This window comes from Choloepus didactylus, chromosome 21, assembly GCF_015220235.1.
Source record: "Choloepus didactylus isolate mChoDid1 chromosome 21, mChoDid1.pri, whole genome shotgun sequence".
NCBI classification, from domain to species: Eukaryota; Metazoa; Chordata; class Mammalia; order Pilosa; family Megalonychidae; genus Choloepus; species Choloepus didactylus.
This window is the reverse complement of record NC_051327.1, coordinates 18,838,693-18,862,458: the sequence shown is the minus strand read 5'-3', so window position 1 is coordinate 18,862,458 and position 23,766 is coordinate 18,838,693. Positions and strand designations below refer to the sequence as shown.

The following is a 23,766-nucleotide window of genomic DNA, read 5'->3' as shown; positions in this document are numbered from 1 at the left end:
AGTCGAGCACTGGGGAAGGTGGTTCCCAACACTGGACATTTCTGGCCATGAGGCACTGCCGGGATTGAGCTGCCATATCAGAAGAGACAGGGGGACACAGGCAAAAGACACAGAGCCCAGGGAGGCCCTGGGGCCACGACAATCAGGGTTTACTCAGTTTTCTCCTGAGCTCTCTTGCACACACACACACACACACACACACACACACACACATGCCTGAGCACGCCGGCGGAGGGAGGGGCGGAGGGGGCCGCCTGCTGGCTGCTCAGACACTTCCCGAGCCAGCGGAGGGGGCGGGGCTGGGACATGAGTTCATCCATTTCCTGCCACATCTGGTATAAAGAGGAGGCAGCAGCCAGAGGAGCACAGCTGCATCTAGCTGCAGGGTCAAGAGCAGCAAGCAGTCAGCGAGTCCCAGCCCCTCCTCCAGCAGCCGGCACCCCCAAATCCAGAGTAGAAGTGCGGCAAGGCAGGAGCCGCAGCAGGACAAACCGCCAACCTCAAGACACTTTTCAGAACCTCAGGTAAGAGAAAAGCCAACTCCCTCCAACTCCTATCTCAGACTGACGGCAGAGGGCTCTCTCCCCACAATCTCCTCTGACCAAGAGCCCCAACTTCCCTCCGCTTCCCTGAGTGGACCCCAGCACAGCCCCGAGCACAGAGGAGTGGGGAAGGAGGTCAAGCCCCCTCAACAGCCCTATCACCCGGAAACAACAACTGGGACCCTCTCTGTCCCTCTCAGTCGGGAGCCTCAGGAACGGGGTTTGTCTTACCTGCTCACCTGATTGAAACAAGAGTTGTGAAAGCATTAAAAGAGAGTGAAAATGCATCATGCAAATTCAAGATGTTATCATGGTTTATTCTTTCAGCGTCCTGGAGGGGGAGGGACAGATAGGGGAGGATGGTGGCAGCGAGCACCAAGATCCTCACGGGAGAAAGTGGGGCCTGAAAGAATCAGCCTGGGACAATGGGCAGGGCTCCAGCTTCATCTTAAAGAAACTTGCCCTCGAGGACAACCATCACCTGGGAGCAGCAGGGCCAGGGGAGCCCCGAGCCTTGGCTGGGGTGCCGGGGCCCCTCCCCCCTCACCAGGTCCTTTCCGCCTTGCTCTAGGATGCAGATGTCTCCAGCCTTTGTCTGCCTCGCCCTGGGCCTGGCCTTCGTCTTTGCGGAAGGGTCCGCCTTGCACCCTCACCGGTCCCGGGCATCCCACCTGTTCACGGACTTCGGCGTGAAGGTGTTCCAGCAGGTGGTGCAGGCCTCCGAGGACCGCAATGTGGTTTTCTCGCCCTATGGGGTGGCTTCCGTGCTGGCCATGCTGCAGGTGGCAGCAGGAGGAGACACCCGGCAGCAGATCGAAGCAGCGATGCAGTTCCAGATCCACGGTGAGAGATGGGGCCGAGTGGGAGTCACGCCACGTTTGCAGGGCAGGGGTCTCACCAACAGGAAGCGAAGGTCCTCCCCCGAGCTGAGGAAGGGCCGGCTCCGGCTTAGCCAAGCTAATGCACACACCACGACAACATGGGGACCACCCGTCTTCCTCCAACCGCCCCTACATCGCTTGGCCCTAGACTGTGTAAAGCAGTCTTGTGGTGAGCACTTGTTAACTTGTTAACTTGTTAACTGTGTGACCTTTGACAAGTTACTCGACCTCTCCAAACCTCGGTTTCTTCATCTACAAAATGGGGATAATAAAAAGTGCCTACTACCTAGGGCTGCTTTAACGATCAGATAAAATTATGCATGTAAAATGCTTAGCAGAGCTATCATTATTATAAGATAAAAAAATAGGGTTTATAATTTAAGGGCAGAGAAAAATATTCCAACCCCAAGGGAGAGTTAGAACCTGAGACTTTGGGGCACAAGAAGAGGGGTACAGAAAAGAGATTGAGGTTCAAAATGGAATCTCCCTCCACACACCCCTTGGGGAGCAGGAGAGCCCCCACCCACCTGGGCAAGATTGGGGCTTCTCGTGGGGGTTGTCGGGAGTCCCGGGCTCCGGGTGAGCCTCATGTGTCGTTTCTTTGGCACAGAGAAAGGCATTGCCCCCGCCCTTCGTCAGCTGCACAGATCGCTCATGGGGCCGTGGAACAAGGATGAGATCAGCACAGCGGACGCCATCTTTGTCCAACGAGATCTGAAGTTGGTCCAGGGCTTCATGCCCCATTTCTTCAGGCTGTTCCAGAGTACAGTCAAGCAGGTGGACTTTTCAGAGGTGGAAAGAGCCAGGTTCATCATCAACGACTGGGTGAAGACAAACACTAAAGGTGAGCAGGCAGGGAACGGAAGCCCGTCCCAAGGGCCCTGCAGAGAAGGAGCATTTGAAACTCATCCAAGTAGCTTAAATTCTCCCTTTCAGCATTTGCTTCCCTGAGGGCAGACGTCAGACGCTCTGAGAACCAAAGCATAATAGCCAATATTTTCCATAATCGGGCCCACTTATGAACCTACCCAAAAGCTCTCCCTAAAAAGTGTTGTGAGATTGAATAAAACAGCAATAACCGTGACAAGGAACACACACAGGTTTTCAAGACTACAGCATAGGGGGCGAAGCAAGGGGTGAATTGAGGTTAGACTTAAGTTACAGAGTCTGATTCTGGGCAGGATCCCAGGGCCACTAGAGAGTCATGAGCTGGAAGACTCTCTGAGACTCTTAGGGAGATGGAACCAGTGGAAGGCAGTTGGATTGATTCATTTAAATCCCCGGCAGCCCCTCTGCCTGGATCCTTCAACATACATCCATCGGAGAGCTGGCGGCCCAAGGGAACCAGCTAAGGGAATTACAAATATCTAGGATCTTCATCACCTGGCTTTCCCCTAGGCATGATCAGCGACTTGCTTGGCGAAGGGGCCGTGGACCACCTGACGTGCCTGGTGCTGGTGAATGCCCTCTACTTCAACGGCCAGTGGAAGATGCCCTTCCCAGACTCAAGCACCCACCACCGCCTCTTCTACAAGTCTGACGGCAGCACCGTCTCTGTGCCCATGATGGCCCAGACCAACAAGTTCAACTACAGTAAGTGCAAGACCCCCTCTCCATGCTCCACAACCACCGCACCTCATCCCCAGGGGCTCCGGGGGAGACAGCCAAACGTTGCCCTCTAAGGAAGAAGAGCCCCTAGAATACACCCCAGCTTTAACAGAGATTTCCCAAATGGGAGCTCCTGGGATAACAGAGCAGAAGACAGCAGCCTTATCTCATGCAGGATGACATCCAGAAATTCCCACAGGTCTACATTTGACCCCTTGACCCCTATCCCCCAACCTCATGTGCTTCTAGTGTGATGACCTGGAGCCAACAAATCTTGTTGGGGGAAGCTGAGATGAAGGGGAATGAGGATTGGAATGAATCAGTGGCTGGGTATCGGGGAGGGGGGCATGGAAGTAAAGAAGACCTAAAAGATACAGAGAAACCAGGAGGCGCTGGGAATCAGCAGAAGAGAAGGAAAATGGAAATAAAAATACTGAATTGGGGAGCCTCAACAGTCAGGATAGAGAGCTTTGCTTCCAGAAAGAATGGAGATAACAGAAGAAATAGTTGAACCCCGGTGTTTGGTTGGATTCAACGGGCTTGGACTCAACGTGCTCTCTTCGTGTCTTCACAGCTGAGTTCTCTACGCCCGACGGCCATTACTATGATATCCTGGAATTGCCCTACCATGGAGACACGCTCAGCATGTTTATTGCGGCCCCCTATGAAAAAGAGGTGCCTCTCTCTGCCCTCTCCAACATTCTGGATGCCGGGCTCATCAGCCAGTGGAAAGGAAATATGACCAGACTGCCCCGCCTCCTGGTGCTGCCCAAGTAAGCCACCCCCTCTTCTTGCCACACTTGCCAATGCCCTAACCCCCCTCTCTCCTTCCTCTCTTCTCTCCTGACTCCTGAAAGCACCACCCCAATATCGAGCTTCCCATTCTCTGATCCATGACGCTTTCAGGGCAGGAACATGTGTGGGAGGCTGATGGGAAACTGTCTGACCTGGGTTTGATTAAGATGCCTCTCATAAGTTCCTCCTCCCGTTTCTGCTGTAGGGCAGGGGAGAGCTTTTCTATATCATGCCCACACATTTCTTGCTCCCAGAACACCCAGGAAAGCCAGCCAAAAGAAGAGCCAGAGAAAAGATGGGAGGTAGAGGGCTAAATCTGTCTAAACCTTTTCATGAACGCCCCTCACTCCCACTCCCCATCTCCTCAAGTCCCCATCCCAACAGTGGAAACAAAAGGAATCACTTCTGCAAGCGTAGCAGCCCTGAACCACAGCTTCTAGCTACGGTTTCAACTGCCTCAGAGAAGATTTTTTAAATCCTTCTGCAGAAGCGAAGGTGTGGAGAAGTCTGAGGTTGGGTAGCTCCAGAATTGTAGGGAAACCTCTCACCCCCTTTACTCCCGATTTCTGGGAGAAAGGCTTGGAGAAAGACAATTTAGTCGGTTAGATTTTTCTCTCTCTCTCTAATAAAAATCGAGGTAATTAGTCATCGCCTGGTGGGAAGCAGAGGAGCCTCAAAACTGCTCTCTGCTTGAGCCCTCTCCAGGCCAGCTCTCAAAAACTCAATTACAGACCGGAATTTTGTTCAAATATCCTTGCAGAAGGATTTGCCCTCGGCCCGCCAGCCAGGCAGAATAAAATTATGCTGAAACTACAGCCTTATTTACAAAAAGTAATTAGTCATAGGTCTGAGCGGGTGGGGAGCCTGCAGAATGTTCACGAATATTAGAAACCACCAGCAACGAGAGAGACATTGCAAACAGATTTCAAACAACAGGCCCCCTCTGCTTCTCCCAGGTCCATTCCCATCCTGGCTGTCTGCCAGTGGGGATACCTGGTAGGGACCGGGGGCCTCCTGGTGGGAGAACCGGGCACTGCAGCCAGGGGCCCCGAGTTTGACCTGTTTCCTGCTCCTGTCTCATAGGTTCTCCCTAGAGAGTGAAATTGACCTCAGGAGGCCCCTGGAGAGCTTGGGGTTGACCGACATGTTCAGGCCAGGCTGGGCGGACTTCACGAGTCTTACAGGTAAGAGATTTTCCATCCACTTCCAGTGGATTATGGGGCCCCCAGGAGGACAGACAAAGGGTGCTTCTTCCTGAACCCGGTGGCTGATCTGCCCTTGCATCCTCCTCTGTTTCAGATCAAGAGTCTCTCTACGTGTCGCAGGCACTGCAGAAAGTCAAGATCGAGGTGGATGAGAGCGGCACGGTGGCATCCTCGTCCACAGGTGAGTCCAGCTCACCTGAGACCCTGGTCCCCTGACTCCTCTGGACCCCGAGTCTCAGCCCGAGGCTTCCAGCTGGGACCCTGCTTGGGGCCTCCCTCGTTCTTCAGAATGTCTAGTCCCCTACACAGGGCGAGGCGGCCCGTGGCCCAGGCCCCACTGGCCCACCCCACCCAGAGAAGCTCTTCCTCCCAATGAAGAACACAAGCCCCCGCTTGTGTTTCTTGGCCTAGAAAATGGGCCCCCTCTCCCTGGGACCCTGTTCCCTCAGTCCCTGTTTTCTGAAGTGCCCTGAACATGGAAAGGCCTCCCAAAGGCAGGTCCTGTTTGTCCCCACAGTGGGCAGTGCGCTTAAGGAACTGGATTTACTGATAAGCCCAGAAAGGGTGTGATGGGTGTTTGTGGTTGAACGGCTGATAGATCTCTTCCCAACGACTGGAGGAAACTAGGTTTCAGTTTTGCTATACCATGTGTCCTAAAAATCAGCCCCCAGGGCCACCGTCAGATGAATGCTGCTGTCACCTGCTGGCCAGCCCAGGGCAGCCGTGCCAATGCACCCCCGTTCTAAGGCCTCCTCTCTTCTCTTCCAGCCGTCATGGTCTCAGCCCGAATGGCCCCCCAGGAGATCATAATGGACAGACCTTTCCTCTTTGTGGTGCGGCACAACCCCACAGGTGAGCCAGAACCCCCGGTGCTCCACCAGTCCTCCCACCCCTTCTCCAGTTCTCGGGCACTAATCCAGATCGATGGGGACACACCCTGGCACCCCAAGAGGACTCTCGGCAGGGAATCCCTAATTGCCCTGGGTTGCCCATTCGGTTCTGCTCTCTCCTCAGAGGAGGTGGGCTGCACTCTAGCATAGGCAAGGCACTGTGCCAAGTCTGCAGGCCCAGCTCAGGAAGGCAGCTCCGACTCTGGGCCACTCAGTTATCTTCTTGGGATCTTGGTTTATCCATAAAGACTGAATGAGGTGAGCTGGCCGGTGCCTCCCAATTCTAAACTCCCATGATTTGATTTCCTTCCTCAGGAACAGTCCTTTTCATGGGCCAAGTGATGGAACCCTGAACATGGAAAGAAGAAGCCCTTCTGTGGGACAGAACTGGAGACGTTTCCAAAACAGAAGACACTTTAAAAAAAAAAAAAAAGAATTTTCATTTTAATTACATTTTCTGCAGAAACAGAAGACATTTACCCTATTTTTTTTTTTTTTTTTTTTGTAAATCTTTCAAATCTGCCTCCTTGACCTCAGCCTCTCCCAGCAGAAGCTCCTTCTCAAAGGGGAGGAAAGAGGAACATAGAACCAAACTCCCTAGCAGAGATCCTGGAAGAAAACTCTGAAGCAAGACACCTGAAAGGCTCCAGAAGAGACTAGAAAACTCCCAGAACCATTTGCACAGCTGCTCCTGCCCTTCTTTCTGCCCATTCTAGTCTTCAGACCTGCTTCCCACCGAGACCCCGGCCCAGGGTGCTCTATGCACTTGGCAGGAATGATCTGTGTTCCAGTCATGTTGCCATCACTCTTGCACTGTCTGCCACTGCTGGGGAGACTGGCTTCGGGCCAAGGGCCAGCGGAAGAAACACTCTTTCATGTCAAGGCCCACTCCGGGACTGACCACCCTCCCCTGGCATCAGAGGTGCTGGGGACTGGCAGAACCGCTGCCCACCCAGGGCTGAAACCCACCCTGCCCGATTGTCTGCCTTCCCAGAAGCAGTGTGCATCTCTTATTTTGGAGTGTAGGTGACTCATTTACTCATAGAAGCAGGTTTTCGCTGCCCATGGACTTTACCTTGTAGGACTAGAGGAAGAAAGGTCAGGTGTATGCCTGGCTCCTTGCCCCCATCTCCCTGTGAGGAGGGTGGGGGGCCAGGGGTGTGTTTGAATATTTATCACATGCTTGCCCTCGTGTGCCTGAGAGAGAGAGAGAGAGAGAGAGAGAGAGACTATCAAGAAAATATATATATTATTTAAACTTGCTTATTGTGTGCCTTTGTGGCGGTGAGCCAGAAGAGGTGGTCACTGACCCTCAGGACTCTCTGGCCACCTGACGGTCATATCCCTCTGGCTGTCGTGTGATGGGGTCCACACCGCCACCTTGTGGCGGCCCGAAGCCCACCCCCTCCGCTCCTTGCCTTGCCTTTCTGCTTGATGATTCCTGCCCCCGACAAAATGACCCAACTTCAGCCACTTCAGTGATCAGAAGCGTCGGGTGGGTGAAACAGACTAGAGTGAGGACAGAGGGGTTTCAGATTTTTCCAATACACTCAGGAGCAGAAGGGCAAAGTGCTGTAAGGTCTACCAGGAAAGAAGTTCCCCCAATTATAGGGTGACTCACAGCTGCACGGGTGACTCACGCCAATGTGTCATTTCCGGCTGCTGTGAGTGAGCAGTAGACACGTGAGAGAGGGAGAGAAAGAGAGAGAGAAAATGAGAGATAATGAGAGAGACAGCAAGCTCAGCTCCAACTATCCTAGTTAATCTTTTTGAAAAAACTGTTAGCTAGGGGTGTACGGCAGGAAGTCCTATTTATTGAAGAATTGCTCCTAGATGTGAAATGAATGTAATCGAATGAAACCCTAATCATCCCACCGTGCTATTTTCCGTGAAAAATCCTCATTTGAGGTTTTTGGGTCTTTTTGGTTTTTTTCATTATGCACTGGACAGTGACAGCCACATGTAGTACCCATAAGGTTACCGAAATGCGGGGTCAAATGTCCTTGAGATTGTGTTTGATTGTCTGGTTTTTCACTTTTGATATATAAACAAGTAAAAATGTAAAAAATAATAATAAATAAAAGGAATATTTCAAAACAATCCCCGCCTTTACTTTCCATGTTCTAAGCAGGATAAGATCTTAAAGTCCTGTCAGTTCATAGACTTTTCCCGTGAAAGGGATCTTTATGAAACATACACTGACAGGCCCAGGCCCCTGAGACCCCAAGCGTGGGTCCGCGGGTCTGGCTATCGAGTCTCTGGGCCCCAAAGACCTTGTTGAGTTAGGACTTGATTCTCCCTCTGGGCAACATCCCCACAAAGGAAAGAGGGTTCCCCAAACACCTTCCCCCCCAGCCAGATGTGCCTGCTCATGCCCCCCTCCCTGTGAGTTCCCATCTCTGTTCATGCCATTTGCGTCCACCCTCCGTGCCTGCCACCTCCCACCATTTCTCAAAACCCAGCTCAAGTCTCATGTCCTCCACCGAGGGTTTCCATGACCCGTCAACATCTTCACTCTCCACTTGACACAATGATCCTTCTTTTCCCTGGTGTGTAACAGCGCTTGTATTCACGTTTGTCCTTTCATTTGTGTGTTGATCTTACCTCCCTTCCTCCCCGTCTAAATATCAGGTTCCTTGAAAACAAGGATCTTTTATTATATAGACATTTGATACCCTCCTTCAAAGGTCTTCCCAAAACATCTTTTACTCTCTTCCTCCAGTGTCTTGAAGGTTCTTGGCAGAGGACACCCCTCAATTACTTTCTGTTCATATATTTAAAAATAACTTGTTATACTTTTTTTTTAGTAGAGAAGTTGTAGGTTTACCGAAAAATTATGCAAAAAAATAGAGTTCTCATATACCTCCTTTCACACATGCAAGTTTCCACATTATTAACACTTTGCCTTAGTGTGGTACTTTCATTATGATTGATGAAAGAATACTATTATGATTATAAGCCATAGTTTACATTAGAGTTCACTGTTTGTGTTGCACAGTCCTGTGTTTTTATTTATTCTAGTAACATATATACAACCTGAAATTTCCCTTTTAACCACATTCAAATATACAATTCAGTGGTGTTAATTACATTCACAATGTTGTGCTGTCGTTACCACCGTCCATTACCAAAATTTTTCCATCACCCCAAACAGAAACTCTGTACCAATTAAGGATTAACTCCCCTTCCATACCCCTAATCCAACCCCTGGTAACCTGTATTCCAGTTGCTGATTCTACAGATTGTTCTAATAATTGTGTATCAGTGAGATCATACAATATTTGTTCTGTTGTGTCTGGCTTATTTCACTCAGCATATCTTTCAGGTTCATCCATGTTGTCACATATATCAGAACTTCATTCCTTCTTACAGCTGAATAACATTCCATTGTATGTATAGAACACATTTTCTTTGTCCATTCACCTATTGATGGACACTTGGGTTGCTTCCATCTTGTGGCAATTGTGAATAATGCCACTTGGAACCCTAGTGAGAAAACACCTGTCCAAGTCCCTGCTTTCAATTCCTTTGGGTATGTGCCTAGAAGTAGAATTGCTGGGTCATATGGTAATTCTATACTTAAATTTCTGACAAACGGCCAAATTGCTTTCCTCAGTGGCTGCACCATTTTACATTCTCACAATGAATGAGCTTTCCTATTTCTCCATATCCTCTCCAACACTTGTTTTCAATTTTTTCAATAATAGCCATTCTAGTGGGTGTGAAATGGTATCTCATTGTGGTTTTGATTTGCATTTCCCTAATGGCTAATGAGGTTGAGCATCTGTATATTTGTAATGAGGCTAGCCAGTTGTATATCTTCTTAGAGAAATGTCTATTCAAGTCTTTTGCCTAATTTTTAATTGAGTTGTTTGTCTTTTTGTTGTTGAATTGTAGAAGTTTTTATATACTCTGGATATTAAGCCCTTATCAATATATGGTTTCCAAATATTTTCTCCCACTGTGAAGGTCGTCTTTTTACTTTCAAGATGAAGTCCTTTGATGCATAAAAGTTTTTAATTTTGATGAAATCCCATTTATCGATTTTTTTCTCTTATTGCTAGTATGTTTGGTGTAAAATCTAAGAAACCATTGCCTAACACATTCTAAAGATGCTTCCTATGTTTTCTTCTAGGAGTTTTATACTTTGAGTTCTTATTTAGGTCTTTCATCCATTTTGAGTTAATTTTTGTATATGATGTGGAGTAGGGGTCCGCCTTTATTCTTTTGCATATGGATATCCAGTTTTCCCAGCACCATTTGTGGAAGAGACTATTCCTTCCCCATAGAGTGACCTTGACACCCTTGTCAAAAATCAATTGGTCATAAATGTGAGGGTTTATTTTTGAACTCTCAGTTTGATTCCATTGGTCTATAAGTCTGTCCTTGTGCCAGGACTATGGTGTTTTGATTACTGTAACTTTGTAATTAGCTTTAAGATTGGGAAGTGTGAGTCCACCAACTTCATTCTTCATTTTCAAGATGGTTTTGGCTTTTCAGGGCCCCTTACTCTATCATATATATTTGATGATTGGATTTTCCATTTCTGCAATGAAGGCTACTGGAATTTTGATAGTGATTGTGTTGAATCTAAATTGCTTTGGGTAGAATTGACATCTCAATATTTGGTCTTCCAAGCCATGAATAAGGAATGTCCTTCCATTTATTTAGGTCTCCTTTGACTTATTTTAGCAATGTTTTGTGGTTTTCTGTAGCTAAGTCCTTTACGTCCTTGGTTAAATTTATTCCTAGATATTTGCTTCTTTTAGTTGCTATTGTAAGTAGAAATCTTCTGGCTTTCCTCTTTAGATTGTTCATTATTAGTGTATAGAAACACTACTGATTTTTGTGTGTTGCTCTTGTACCCCACCACTCTGCTGAATTTATTATCTCTATCCCTAGTAGCTTTTGTGAATAAACTGGAAAAAATACCAAGAATTATCTATCAAAATTGCATTCCATCCAGCTCCCAAATCCTAAAGGTAGGCTTGAGAGACACTGTCAGCTGGATTCTGTCCCAGCTCCCAGATACTTGGGTCATTTTCTAAGCCAGCACTAATTCTGGGGGTTCTTGGTAATTAGTAAGAGGTCATTAGTACTCTGTCACGAGAAGAGTTCGAGGACACCCAGGATGGCTCCTTGGTGAGGATGCTTCTGCAATCAGGGTGTAAGACCAGATCACTTTTTTTTTTAATTATAAAATCACATGTTCACGTAAAATATTCAGATAGTTCAAAGGGATAAAAGTGGGAACTCAAAAGCCCCGATTTTCTTGGGTGCTCTTCTAGAACCTTACCAAACATTTACAAGTATAAACAAAATATAATTTTCTTTCACACAGATAAGGTCATACAACATATACCGCTCTGCAGCTTGCTTTGCTCTCCTAATGATACACCCTGGACACCTTTTCCTGATTCTTTTTACCAACCACATATACAGCTGTACTGTAATTCCTTAATCACTACTGATGGACATTTTGGTTGTTTCAGGGCTTTTGTTATTGTTGTCATTACCGACAGTGCTGAGCTGTACATCCTCATACATTTACCCCAGTATACATGTGTTCACGTATCCAGAGGATAGCTTCCTAGTGGTGGGACTAAATGTCCCTTTTAGGAAACTGTTAATTCTGAAGTTACATGATTTTGATAATACAGCATTTTCAAATGGTACAAAACAATCAAATGTGATCATTTCACCAGGTGTTGGGGACTGAATTATGTACCCTGCCTTTTAAAAGACAGGTTCAAATCTTTATCCATGTTTCTGTGGGTATGAGTCCATTTGTAAATAAGACCTTTGAAGATGATATTATTAGTTAAGGCGTGGTCTCATTTGTGAATAGGATCCTCAAAGATCCTATTTGGGATGAGGCCTAATTGAATCAGGGTGGGCCTTAATCTGTATGACTGGAGGCCTTATAAAAAAAGGAGGAAATTCAGATGCAGGCAATCAGAATAAACAAGAAGTCAGAAGAAGCAAGAAGTCCAAAAAAGCTGGAGAGGAAAGGGAGATTGGCATATGATGGAAAACTGCCTTCATCAAAACAGCATGGCCTTGCCAACACTCTGATTTTGATCTTTTAGCCTTCAAAACCATGAGACAATAAATGCTGGCAAGCCAACTCATTGAGTGCTATTAGTCATAGCAGCTCTGGCAAACTAAGACACATGGTTAAAATCTTACTTTTTCTCAAGCCCAGATAAGCCTTCAAAACATTCCTAAATAAATCCACTGCCATGAATAAAGACAGATTTTAGACCTTGAGCTGAAAGAACCTTCACGTTCTCTTTTTCTCTGAAATGACGTTAGGAATTTCTTGGAGCAAATTCTGATCAGAATGTTTTTTGTTTTTGTTGTTGATCATGTTTTTGAGAATAAATCCAGAAAGGTTCTTCATTCATTTAATCACTCTTCAATCATTCAACATGTGCTAAAGGCTGCAAACATCAGCTTCTGGCCTTCTTTTCCGGCCCCTCCCTTCCCATTTCCTTCTCAAGAGTCAGCCAAGAAGTTCAAAGGAGATGTGATTGGTGCCTTGTATAAATTCCTCTTTAGATTCACCTTCTTCAAGCTTTCTCTTCTTCCATGAGGCTGATCTAGTAAGGAGATCCTCAAAGTCTATTCAAGCCTGGAAGGAAGGGGCTTCCTCTCTCCTTAGTAAACCAGTGGGAACCAGGACAAGACCCAGAGAAAGGAGACCCATAAGGGGTGGCTCACTAAAGCTCCTCTCAGCTTTAGTGAAAGATGCTCTCTCTTGACCTCAATAAGTTTTTCCTTTCTCCTTTCGTATTTCCACTATGCAACTGGTAAGCTTTGTAGGACCAACATGTAGTTGTGGAATTAGAGAGAAAAGGCCATCGAGACCAGTAAGCCTGCTTTGGGCAGCTTAGACCAGGGACTTAAAAACTGGATGTGGCTTGATCCAGTTCACAAGACCTAGTGCTAGGCCAGGATTTGTGGCCAGTGCTTCAGCTGGTAGTGAGATATTCCTTTTCCTGCCTCACTCTCTTGCCCAGATCCCCCTCTGGGCCCCATAAGGGCTGGTTGGGGTCATGATGGGCAACACTCCAAAAATTCAGGGATGCTGAGGCCCAAATATATCTTTCCAGCTTTTATATCCTGAAAAAAAAAATGACCCAGTTTAGACCCTGGCCTAGTTACTGGGGAGTTACCCACCTGTAACAGACTTGCTTAGAAACCTAAAGAGCCTTTATTTGTACGCTACGCTTCAAAAAGCAGAGCAATTTTGTCTTAATTCAGCAATATATAGTTTAAAAATGGACCATACATGCTGAGACAGTTCAGAAGAAAAGAGTTCTTCAAAAGGCCTCATCGCCACAGAACATGTTTGTTCTGGGAAGCTTTTTTCAGATGTTATGAGGACAAAGAAAATGAAGCAGTCTTACAAAGCTGACCAAACTCTGGGCCCACTGCAAAGCCTGCCCGGCCCTGTTTGACTTTTGCCCAGGCCCCCTCCTTGGCCATTCTAAGTTTCTCTTTCTCCTTCTATTTCAGTCGGGATGAAAGACTAACAAGCTCTGCCTCTAGCCATCCTTGCTGCAGATTTCTTGTAACCCTTACACAGTGGGATTACTTATCTGCCCATGTGTGGGCAATGAATAGGGATATTGTAAATCCCTTAATGGTAAAAATATTCTAGAAAAAATATATATTCTAGGCATCAGAATGAAACGTGTCAAGGAGTCCCTGTGTTTCTCAAACCATGTTTAAGCGGTGTTTGAAGGTTTCATTGTACTAACAGAAGCAAATACTTACACAGAGATAAAGAGACAAAGGCACAGTGGTCTTAGCTTATGGCTGTTATTATCACTTAACAAGTCACTCCATTCCACTGCCTCTCTCAGGGCACTGGTGAACACAGATCTCTCTGCACACAAAGAGGGGCTCAGAGGTGGGGCCCAAGGTGTTGCACTCACCTGCCAGACACCATCGCATAGCTACATGGACACCTTAGCCAATCGGCCTCCCCAGCAGCCACCGGGCTTGTCTTTTCTCGCCCAGCCACCAGATGTCGCTTTGACTCCAATGGAAAGGTCTCTGACGGAAAGCAACTGTGGCTTCTTTCAAAAATCTTGCCAAGTTCGAAATCCAGTCACTTTAACAAGTAATTATTTTAAAGCCCAACTTTATACTGGGTACTGTAAAGCATTAAAAAAAAAAGTGTAAGCAATATTCCTTTTTATTAAGCACCAAAGGAAAACAGATACCAAAAAGCTGGAAAAGTATGCAAGTCATTGCAAAAATGATCTGAAGGAATGTTGTAGAAATGCACTATGGTCCAGACTGGACCATAAAGGCTTATCAGAAGAGGGACTGCATGACTGAGACTTTTAAGGATAGATACGTTGGATTTGGGTCGGCGGAGAGAGAGAGAGTAGCCAGGCATTCCAGAAAATGTTGTAAAAAGCAAAATCACAAAGGAAAAATACTAGCAAGGCAGGATGGGAAGTATAGCAAGGGAAGATGTGTCAAGGGACACCTGGGAGGATAAAGCCCCAAGTCCCCAGGGTGGTTTTCAGTTGCCCTCCCTCCTCCGAGAACCCCGTCAGTTTCTCTCCGACTCATCCACACCCATCCCCTAGACCAGTTGGGCAAACAGTATCTCTGTTCCTCAAATAAGCCAAGCTTTTATGTTACCTTTCATGTCCCAGATTTATAGTCTGAGCCTAGGAAACGGGTGGTGACAGTTACTACAATGGGAAATTAAGAGATGGGATGGCATCTAGGAGAAGTGGAAGGAAGTGATAACTCATTTTTGGCCACTGAAGTTTGGGGGGACAATGAAGTTTTCAAATGGGGCATCCAGTAAACATTTATCCAACAAATATCCGGTGACTACTGTGTGTGAGGCACTTACTGTTCTGAGCATGGGAAAAACAATAAAAGAAGACGGCTGGTCATCTAGCAAGAGTAATAGATTTTAAATACATAATATTAAACATGAAATAATAATTTAGCATAGTTTGGATGAGAAGTAAGATTTAAATATCCAGATATGACAGCCATCTATTCAGATCATAACTGAAGTCAATCAACAAGCACTATAATGGGTTCTGCAAAAGAAACAAAAGCTGTATATGACAGCATCCCACAAGGAGCTTACCACCGAGTTGAAGAGACAGGCATACACTCATAAGCAATCAATGGACAAAATGGCATGATAATGAAGTGTACCAGAGTTCTCAGTAACAAGCAACAGAAACTGGATAGCATGTGGGATTATCAGGAGGCCAGAGAACAAGATTTGGAGGTCTCACACCAGAAAATATGCCCCAAATCATACCCCTGCTGCCACCCCACTACCTCACTGGAGATAAGACCTGCCATCAGCCCCACTCCACTGCCAGCCTAAGAACTTGAACCTCTGGCCCACTGCCGGTACCCATCTATCACCCAGCCCCATCTCATCCTCTCCCGGACCAAAGTCTGGGGCCAGGGGTGCACAGATTGGTGGCAGAAATGCCCATGCTGCAGCTGAAAAGAAGGCTGCAAGTGCGAACGTCTAGAATTTTCCAATGTTACAGTGGCAGGTTGTTCTATCTTCCTCTAGACTCATAAGGTGGCGATTCCCAAATGAGAAAGGCAGTTTAGAGGCTGCAAGGTGAAAAAGAATTCTAACATGTGCTACAGAAAGTATTCAAATGCTCAGGATTGATAGGAATAGCATATGATAAGCACCGATTGCTCAGTAAAGAAGATAACGAGGTGGGGGGGAGGAGAGAGGGAGATCACTGCACATGACCTACTTAACGAATGGACAAAAAAAAATGGATGCAGAGAGCACCACAGGAGGGAGAAACACAGATCACAGACTCTTAGAGATGAAAGGGCTTCAGAGGCCATCTGGGCCACCCCTCCAACCACCGCAGGAGCCTCTTTTACAACCAAAATTAGAGAAAGCATGAGGAGGTGTCAGCACGGTTTGATCGGGGACAATTCACAAACTCCACCTCTACCTGTGAAGGAGACTCTCAGCGATTCCATACTTTTCCATGTATACAAATTATGCCACTAATCCCCTCAATTCATCTTTGATTCTTCTTCCTCCTCTACTTAGATGAGTTATCCCCTTCTGTTGATTACCAAAGCCACCTCCTATGTGATAGTCCAGTATTCCATTTGTTCTTTCAAATTGTCCTACATATTACTATAAGATTAATGCTCTTAAACTGTTGCTGCAAGTTATTCCACAGTTCAGACAATTATAATGACTCTCAACTGCCCATTGCATCAAGTCTGAACTCACCTGCAGACATAAGCTGTACTGAATCCACTACCATATAAATTCTCTACATTCATCCTTCACTAACTATGAAGAAATCCAGTCAGTATTGTCTAACTAGTTTAAACCTCTTGAACTTTATGATTCTACATAAGCAAAACCCATATTTCTAACAAGTCTCTTGTGACTCTTATCTTTTCCGCAGCTAGGTGGACCACATTGAAACAAGGAATTCTAGAAAGTGTCAGCTTTCCAAGGAATGCAGGAGCTTGTATCTCTAGAGCTTCCAAAGTCCTGGAAGCTGTTACCTAGCTCTCCAGTGTGAGTCTTTATTTCATGGCTCATTACTTCCTTATGTACAACCTCCTCTTCTCTCTCAAGAGCGTTTCTTTTTATTTTGCCTTCTGCCCTTCTTACATACTTCCCTTCCTTTTCTTTCCATAACGATTTACCCTTTCTAACTTTAACAACTTGCTTTATTAATATTAATCTTGACCTATTATATAACACCAAGATAGTTTAGCCAACATCTATGCCATTGGCATAGGCAGAGAAGAAAGGGAAATGAAAAAGGAAGGAAGAAGAGAAAGTAGAAGAAGAAAGTGGGAAAGGGAAATAAGACTAAAAGCTACCATTACCAAGTGTTTACAGTGCACCAGATACTCTGGTAGCCTATAGTCCAGATTCTGACCATGTGTATTCTAATTATTTCATATCGGTGAGATCATATTGTATTTATCCTTCAGATACTTTTATCTATAGAATACCTCTAATCCTCAGAACAACCTCTCAAGGTAAGTATTGTTGTAACCCCTTACCTGAGGCTATACGTCTAGTAAAGTTCAGAGACAAGATTCCAGTGCAGGTGAATTTGGCCCACTCTCCTACCACTAGAGCATCTCACCTCCAAAAAAAGAAAAGAAAAAAGAGCATAAAGTGGAGATATGGAGACCTTACTAACTAGTGCTTCAAGTGTTACTCAAAAATAATAGTATAATCAGTTACCAACTATTATCTAGAAGTAGTCATTCATTTATCAGCATGACAAAATCTAAGAGTTTCTCTTTTCCTTATATTCATACCCTTTTACCTTATTACACAGACACAGGCACACACAGACACACACACACACTCTCTCTCAGCTAAAAAGCTCCTCTTACAGTTTACTGCCTCCTCATCTTTACACTTATGTCTGGGTCACACTGGCCCCTTTTTAGTTTGGGCACATACAACCTTTTAAGGGTCTTTATTTCTCCCCATTGTGCCTTACTTTTCCTTTATGTTTCTCCCACATCTCTTTTGTAGCAGCTCTTCCTTTTCTTTTTTCTTTTTCATTTCCTTCATTTCCTACCCATTTCTCCTACTTTAAGAGACTGTTGCACCCAGCAGGTTCTCAATAGATATTTATTTTAAGCGCTACACTTTTTTCACGTCGGCTCCACCACTACATTTTGTCTTCCTCCGCATTCCTCCTCCCGTTTCTAGACATCTAATTCCCACCCTGCTTCCCCGTAATTACCCACGCCCCTTCCCTTAGTGCTCCTTGCTTCCTCACAAATTCCAATGGTCGTCCCATCCACCGCTCACCCCTTTTCCCGCCTTTTCCCCCCCAAGGTTCCAAAGCACGAGGACTTCTTGGCCTCCTCCCCCATCCTCCAACCAACCCGCTTGACAGCCTCGTTGCCATGACAACAGAGCTACTCAAAGCCGAAGTCAAGGACCTGGTTGCCAGGGCTTCCGCTTCTCCGCCTCCAGCCCCGCCCGCGCGCCTCACCACGCTTGCGCCTGCGCAGAACGCCACGTGGGGGGACCTCTGAGCCAGGGCGGGACGGGGCGGGGCTTCAACCAAGAGAGAGAAAGGGTAAGAAAGGGAGCGGAGCTGGCGCCTACGGTGGCCGAAGAGGGACGCGCCGAGCCGGAGGCTGCAGGATGGTAGGCTGTGCGAAGAGGGAGGGGAGGGGGAACGGAGGGGCGTGGGCTGCACCTGCGGGGGTCCTTGGGGGCCGCCCCTGGTAGGAGCCGCTCTTCCTTCCCTCCTATCCTTAGAGACCGAGCCGGCCTCGGAGGAAGAGCTGGAAATGACATTAGAAAGAAGGGGCGGGGAGGGGGGGCGCGTTGGTGGGGGGACAGGGGGCTGCTAGGGGATGGCGGGACCCGGCAGGGCCTGGAAGACCGGTCGCGTCTCGGTCTAGCGGGGCGGGACAGTGCCGTAGGGAAGTCGCCCAAGGTATAGGAGCGCCGGGGTCTGTTAGCGGAGGGAGGGAGCGGGGGGTCGCCGGTCACCGAGACCCTCTGTTCCCGTGCGTCCCACACAGGAGCGGCGGCCCGTGGGGGCCGAGCGGTGGGTGGGAAGGGATCGTTTCCGGGTCCGAGAGGTGAACGTGCTGCCTCGGTTTATTGTCATGCTCGCCTAGAAGCTGGGGTGAGGTGGGGAAGCCATGTGAGCTTGAGGTTTTGCTTTTAGGGACCCAGGCTTTGGGATCCCCAGGTCTGGCTCTCTACCCTCTCCGCCTCCCCAACCCCCTTTCTCTCCGGAACCCAGGCCTTCCGTCTTCCGGCGAACACTCCTCCCCCAACCCCCGTCCTGGACGCACAGGGCTCCCTTGGCGCCCCTCTTTTTCCCTCCCACCACACTAGCCCCACTTCTCCTTGCCCACCACCGAAAATCCCGGCCTTGAATTATTTTTAGCCTACTAAACTAGTGTTCCAGACACCCAGATTCCAGGAGAGGGGAGCCCACGAGCAAAGGAGAGGACTGGGGGTTGTGGCCTGGACACCCTGGAACCGGGAAGCTGGAGGTGCACGGGATAGTGAGGGCTCTGCTGTCACCTCTCCCCCTCCATTCAACTTGCTCTTTGTTACACAGACATTCCCTAGGAGAACCATCCCGTTTGGCTGTGTTCTAACTTGGCGACTGAAAGGGAACTTGGTCTCATAGAGTGTGATTAGCAGGAGGGGTCCCCACAAGGAAGAAAAGTTGAGAGAAGGAAATCAGCAGCCAAATGCTTGGATGGCTGAGAAGAGAAGAGGGTAGAATTTGGGGATCCCAGTTACCCTGGGCCACTGTTAGAGGCCGATCCCTCAGGGCATGGTACTGGCACTGGAGAGCAGTGTGCTTGGGATATCAGAAAAGCTTATGACTAGGGTGGGGTAGAGAAATGAGATAGCTTCTCGGGGTACAAAATACTTAGGAGGTGGTGTCCAGAAGGAGCAGGGAAGAAAACAAGCATCCCTTTAACATCAGCTATGGGCTGCTTGTCACTTTGCTAGGCATTTTACTTCAGTTTAGAGAACAGGGATAGGAAGCAGGCAGCCATAATTCCTAACATGTTATGGTGCTTTCACTGTGCATATATCAACTCATTATTCCCTCCTACCAACTCTAAGGTAGGGACTTCGGTTATCTCCATCTTGCAGATAAGGAACAGAGGCCCAAAGACATAAAGTAATTTGCCCAAGGCCATACACACTAGTAGAGCTGGTATTTAAACCCAAACAAACGACAGATTGACAGATTAATTCGGGAGATCTGACTTCCCTCAGAAGGAAAGGCATTTGCTGGGGATTGGGGGTGGGGAGGCTACCCAGAGTTGACAATAAGGGGATAGAGTTTTGAAGAAGGTTTCTGACCCTCAACTCTGTCCCCTCCACCCCCAGATGCGATTCATGCTGCTGTTCAGCCGGCAGGGGAAGCTGCGGCTACAAAAGTGGTACCTGGCCACATCTGACAAGGAACGCAAGAAGATGGTTCGGGAGCTTATGCAGGTTGTTCTGGCCCGCAAACCCAAGATGTGCAGCTTCCTGGAGTGGAGGGACCTCAAAGTCGTCTATAAGAGGTGACTCACCACCTACTTTCAACCCTGACTACATCCTGCTTGATTGGAGTTTGGCGATAGGTTAAGAGAGAGGTTGCTGAGAAATAACAGGCCCCGAAGGTCAGGATGAGCTGGGAGCCAAGGATATCTGGAGGGCAGTGATTTAATTTTAACTTCCTTTCCTTTCCAGACTCCCCTTGAAGATTCCAGTTCCCCACTTGGTTTTGCTCAAGGCTAGCACCTGCCTCAGGCACATAGCTCTGTCCCTATTGGCCCTGCCTTGTCCATTGCATATCTCCCTTGCAGTCCCATTGGACAGTCATAGGTCCTGCTCCACTTTTCCCAACCCACACGTATGCACCCTTACCAGTTCCTTCTCCTTTAAGCAGGTGAATTAATTGGCTCAGATTTTTGTTGAGTCAAAGCGAACAGGTCAAAGGGCAAGAAGGTAAGAGCCTATATCTGCCTGTGTCTGTGAGGCAGCACTAAGGTTCAAGCTAAGAGGCCAGATGAGTTACTGTTTGTATGCCCTGGGGCCACCCTGCCTCTGTCCCTTAGAGGCTTGGACCCTGGTCTGGAAAGGAGGAAAATAGGAGATTTGAGCCCAGAGTGCCTGGATCTGGGAGCAGGTCCAGCAGCCCCCTTGCTGTGCCCCACTTGCTCCTCTCTCCAGATACGCCAGCCTCTACTTCTGCTGCGCCATCGAGGGCCAAGACAATGAACTCATCACACTGGAGCTGATCCACCGATACGTGGAGCTCCTGGACAAGTACTTTGGCAGTGTAAGTGTCCCCACACACCCCAGCTTGTGTGTCCAGCAGTCCGCTCTTTCTCCCAAACTCTGGGGCCCTTTCCAGCCTCTGCCCTGGAAGACTCAAGGGAGAAGTGAAGTTGGAGTAGCAAGAACAATAATTAATCTCCCTTTTTAAGCCATAAACCCATTAGCCTCGCCCCCTAACCATCCCTGGGAGCATGGGGTTGTGGACTGACTCTGCCATGTGCTCTGGAAGAGGACAGAGGCCACATCCAGATTGCATCAGTGGTTCCTGACCTTAGCTACACATTTGAATCTTCTGGAGAACTTTCTAGAAATATGGGTACTTGATCCCACCCCAAAGACTCATAATTACTTGATGTGGGGTATAGCCTGGGCCTTGGCAGACAGCTCAGATCTTAGATGGGGGTAGTAATAACTCCAAAATGTGTAGTCCCTTAATTAGTCACAAAGTACCCTCATGTTGTTCTCTTGCGTGCTCCTCGTGAGCAAGTGGAGTTGTCTCCATTTTCAGATTAGAAAACCGAGGCTCAGAGGCATTGCATGGCATGTACAGCTAACTGGTTAGTGGCAGAGCCCTGCTCGGAACTCAATTCTTCTACCCCATTACCCAGAAGCTGCGCTTTCCCTGCCCCACGTGCCTGCAGAGGGAGGCCAGCTCAGCCTTGGGTGGGAACGATGTTATACATTTTTGGGGGAAGCAACAGGAACCACAGACAGGGGTAGACTGGGGCAGCTACTAGTTCATGAACATGGAGAAAGAGGCAGGAAACAAAAAAGAAGAGCCCAAAGAACTTTCCCCAAAAAGAACTGGGGATAGCAAGGGCCCAGGACCTGTGGCAAGAAGGCACAGTGGGAAGAGTGGCTGCGCCAAAGAGCAAATGTGAGAAAAGGAGTGGCTGGAGTGGGGCTGGGCTGGAACACACCTCCACGGTCAGCGTTGCCTTCTCGCCCTCCTCCCCAGGTGTGCGAGCTGGACATCATCTTCAACTTCGAGAAGGCCTACTTCATCTTGGATGAGTTTTTGATGGGGGGTGATGTCCAAGACACCTCCAAGAAGAGTGTGCTGAAGGCCATCGAGCAGGCAGACCTGCTGCAGGAGGTAGGGGCCAGGGACAGTGAGGAGGAGGAAGAGTGCGGGGGCGGAGGGTGTCCGCCCTCCCCCCGACACCCTGCCCGCCGGCGACCACTGGCCCCTGCCCGCCGCCGCGGTGGCCCCCCACCCAGTGGCGTCTGACCCCCACCACACTCAGCCGTCCAGGGCAGCAGATGGCCCACCTGTGTCAACTCTCCACTCATTCCAACTTCCGTCCTTCTCCCGAGGCCCAGGTGTCTGGCCTTTGCCCTTTGGCCCATGCTTCTCTTGGCATCAAGGTTGGCTCAGAGAATGGAGAAGGGCACCCATGGTGTAGAGGATTCTTTTCTTCCTTGGGCTCAACTTCTTTTTTCTATTTTTTTTGTTTTTAAGCCTCTGCTTCTTAGGAGCAAAAGGCTATAGGGTTTTGGGAACTGAAGCAGAGGGTCCCTGGTTGCTGGTTCTCCTTGCTCTCCAGTGCCCCCGCCCTCACCCCATTACTGCCTGCCCCCTCTCTGCTGTGCCACTGCTGAGACTTGGTGCAGGGAGATGAGTCACCGGAATCTGCAGTGACAAGCAAGCTGGCCTGAACTGGCTCTGAGGAGGGGGAGAGATGGGGGCAGGGGCTCATCTCTGCGGTGGGAGGTAGGGCAGAGCTGAACTTGCCACCTCCCGGTCCCCTTCCCCTTCACACACGCACACCGTGCACACACACACACATACACCTGTTACTGGTCTCTGCCCAGACCCTAATGACTCATTCCTCTGCAGCCTGGTTCACCTTCCCTTGGGGGCCTGATGCCAACCTCTTAGTACCCCACTCCCCCCAAAAAATGAGAGGACCCAGCCATCTGCCAGCCCCAATCCTCAAAGCGGTTTCTTACCCCCCAGCCCAGATTCACCCCCTTTCCTCTCAGGTACTGAGGCTGAGCCCCTTGTTCGCTGAGCTCCTGGCTTTGGGTTCTCGGGGTGGTGATGGACTGACCCCGGCCCCCCACCCTGCCACATTTGCTCTGTGGGTGGACCCGGGAGGCCGGTGAGCTCTCCTGAAGGGCTCCCAGCTGTTCCAGCCTTGGGCTCACGTTGGCTTCTCTCTCCCCTACCCCCCCGTGTGTCTTTCTGCTGCTCCACTCTGACCCCTTCCTTCTGGCTGCTGTTGACTTGCCTCCCCTGTCTTTTCGCCCCCCCTCTGCCTCCCTGGTGTCTCTGCGTCACCCTCTGTCTGTCTCTGCCTCAGGAGGATGAGTCGCCGCGCAGCGTGCTGGAGGAGATGGGTCTGGCCTAGCCCCCAGCCTGGGCCATGCAGAGCTGTGGGGAGCTGGTGCAGAGGTGGGGCAAGAGTGGCTGCTTCTCCCACGCCTCTCCAAGGGCCCTTTTCTTGGCGGAACCCAGTTGCCCCCCTGTGCCTCACCTTTTGGAGTAAGCCGTGGGCTCAGGACCCTTAAACGTTCCCTTCCACCCCCTACCTCGTGTTCTCCCTTTTCCCGCTGAAGGTTGAAGGAGTCAGGAGGTAGGAAAAACTGACCAAGACGGGGGTGCTATTTGGCTTTCATTCCCTGCCTTTGTTACCACAGACTCCCTCCCCTCCCTTATGACTGTAAATATATAAATATGTCAGGTTAAAGGGAAATGGTGTTCAGGGCTCTTCTCGACCCCTTGCCCCCAGAACCTACCTCCATCTCCCAGCCCCCAGCCATCCATCCAGGGCAGCTCCTGTGCCCGGGAGAGGGGCCTCTGTGCAGGGAGAGGGAAGGCCTTTTCCCTCGTCCGCCCCCTCTCCTCCTCGGCTGTGGTGGGCCTCTGCCCAGTGCCAGGGGAGAACCACATAGGTAATTTTTTTCTAACCTTGCCACCTTGAGGGAGGGGAAGGTCAGGGGGAGGGAGGGCTTTGTGGGAAATGGGGCCCTGTCCGCTTCACTCCCGGTTCTGGG

At 48.8% G+C, this 23,766-nt stretch overlaps 2 protein-coding genes across 2 annotated transcripts; both read left to right on the top strand.

The window, feature by feature from the left end:
* Nucleotides 1-364: 364 nt before the first annotated feature.
* On the top strand, nt 365-6,398 carry SERPINE1 (serpin family E member 1). Its single transcript, XM_037815002.1, has 9 exons — nt 365-524; nt 1,114-1,385; nt 2,034-2,267; nt 2,822-3,016; nt 3,606-3,804; nt 4,910-5,010; nt 5,126-5,212; nt 5,800-5,883; nt 6,237-6,398. The coding sequence occupies exons 2-9, from the start codon at nt 1,115-1,117 to the stop codon at nt 6,272-6,274; spliced, it is 1,209 nt and encodes a 402-aa protein (XP_037670930.1). The 5' UTR covers nt 365-524; nt 1,114; the 3' UTR covers nt 6,275-6,398.
* Nucleotides 6,399-18,011: 11,613 nt separating this feature from the next.
* On the top strand, nt 18,012-23,736 carry AP1S1 (adaptor related protein complex 1 subunit sigma 1). The gene is made up of 5 exons (XM_037815101.1): nt 18,012-18,102; nt 19,828-20,006; nt 20,659-20,767; nt 21,725-21,862; nt 23,073-23,736. The coding sequence occupies exons 1-5, from the start codon at nt 18,100-18,102 to the stop codon at nt 23,118-23,120; spliced, it is 477 nt and encodes a 158-aa protein (XP_037671029.1). The 5' UTR covers nt 18,012-18,099; the 3' UTR covers nt 23,121-23,736.
* The last annotated feature ends 30 nt before the right edge of the window (nt 23,737-23,766 follow it).

Excerpts from the sequence above, each read along its gene's own strand:
- SERPINE1 (XM_037815002.1), top strand. The coding sequence starts at position 1,115 with ATGCAGATGTCTCCAGCCTTTGTCTGCCTCGCCCTGGGCCTGGCCTTC. Across the intron at positions 1,386-2,033 it reads GATGCAGTTCCAGATCCACG|AGAAAGGCATTGCCCCCGCC; the intron begins GTGAGAGATGGG and ends TCTTTGGCACAG. Across the intron at positions 3,805-4,909 it reads CGCCTCCTGGTGCTGCCCAA|GTTCTCCCTAGAGAGTGAAA; the intron begins GTAAGCCACCCC and ends CCTGTCTCATAG.
- AP1S1 (XM_037815101.1), top strand. Across the intron at positions 20,007-20,658 it reads CTCAAAGTCGTCTATAAGAG|ATACGCCAGCCTCTACTTCT; the intron begins GTGACTCACCAC and ends TCCTCTCTCCAG. Across the intron at positions 20,768-21,724 it reads TGGACAAGTACTTTGGCAGT|GTGTGCGAGCTGGACATCAT; the intron begins GTAAGTGTCCCC and ends CCTCCTCCCCAG.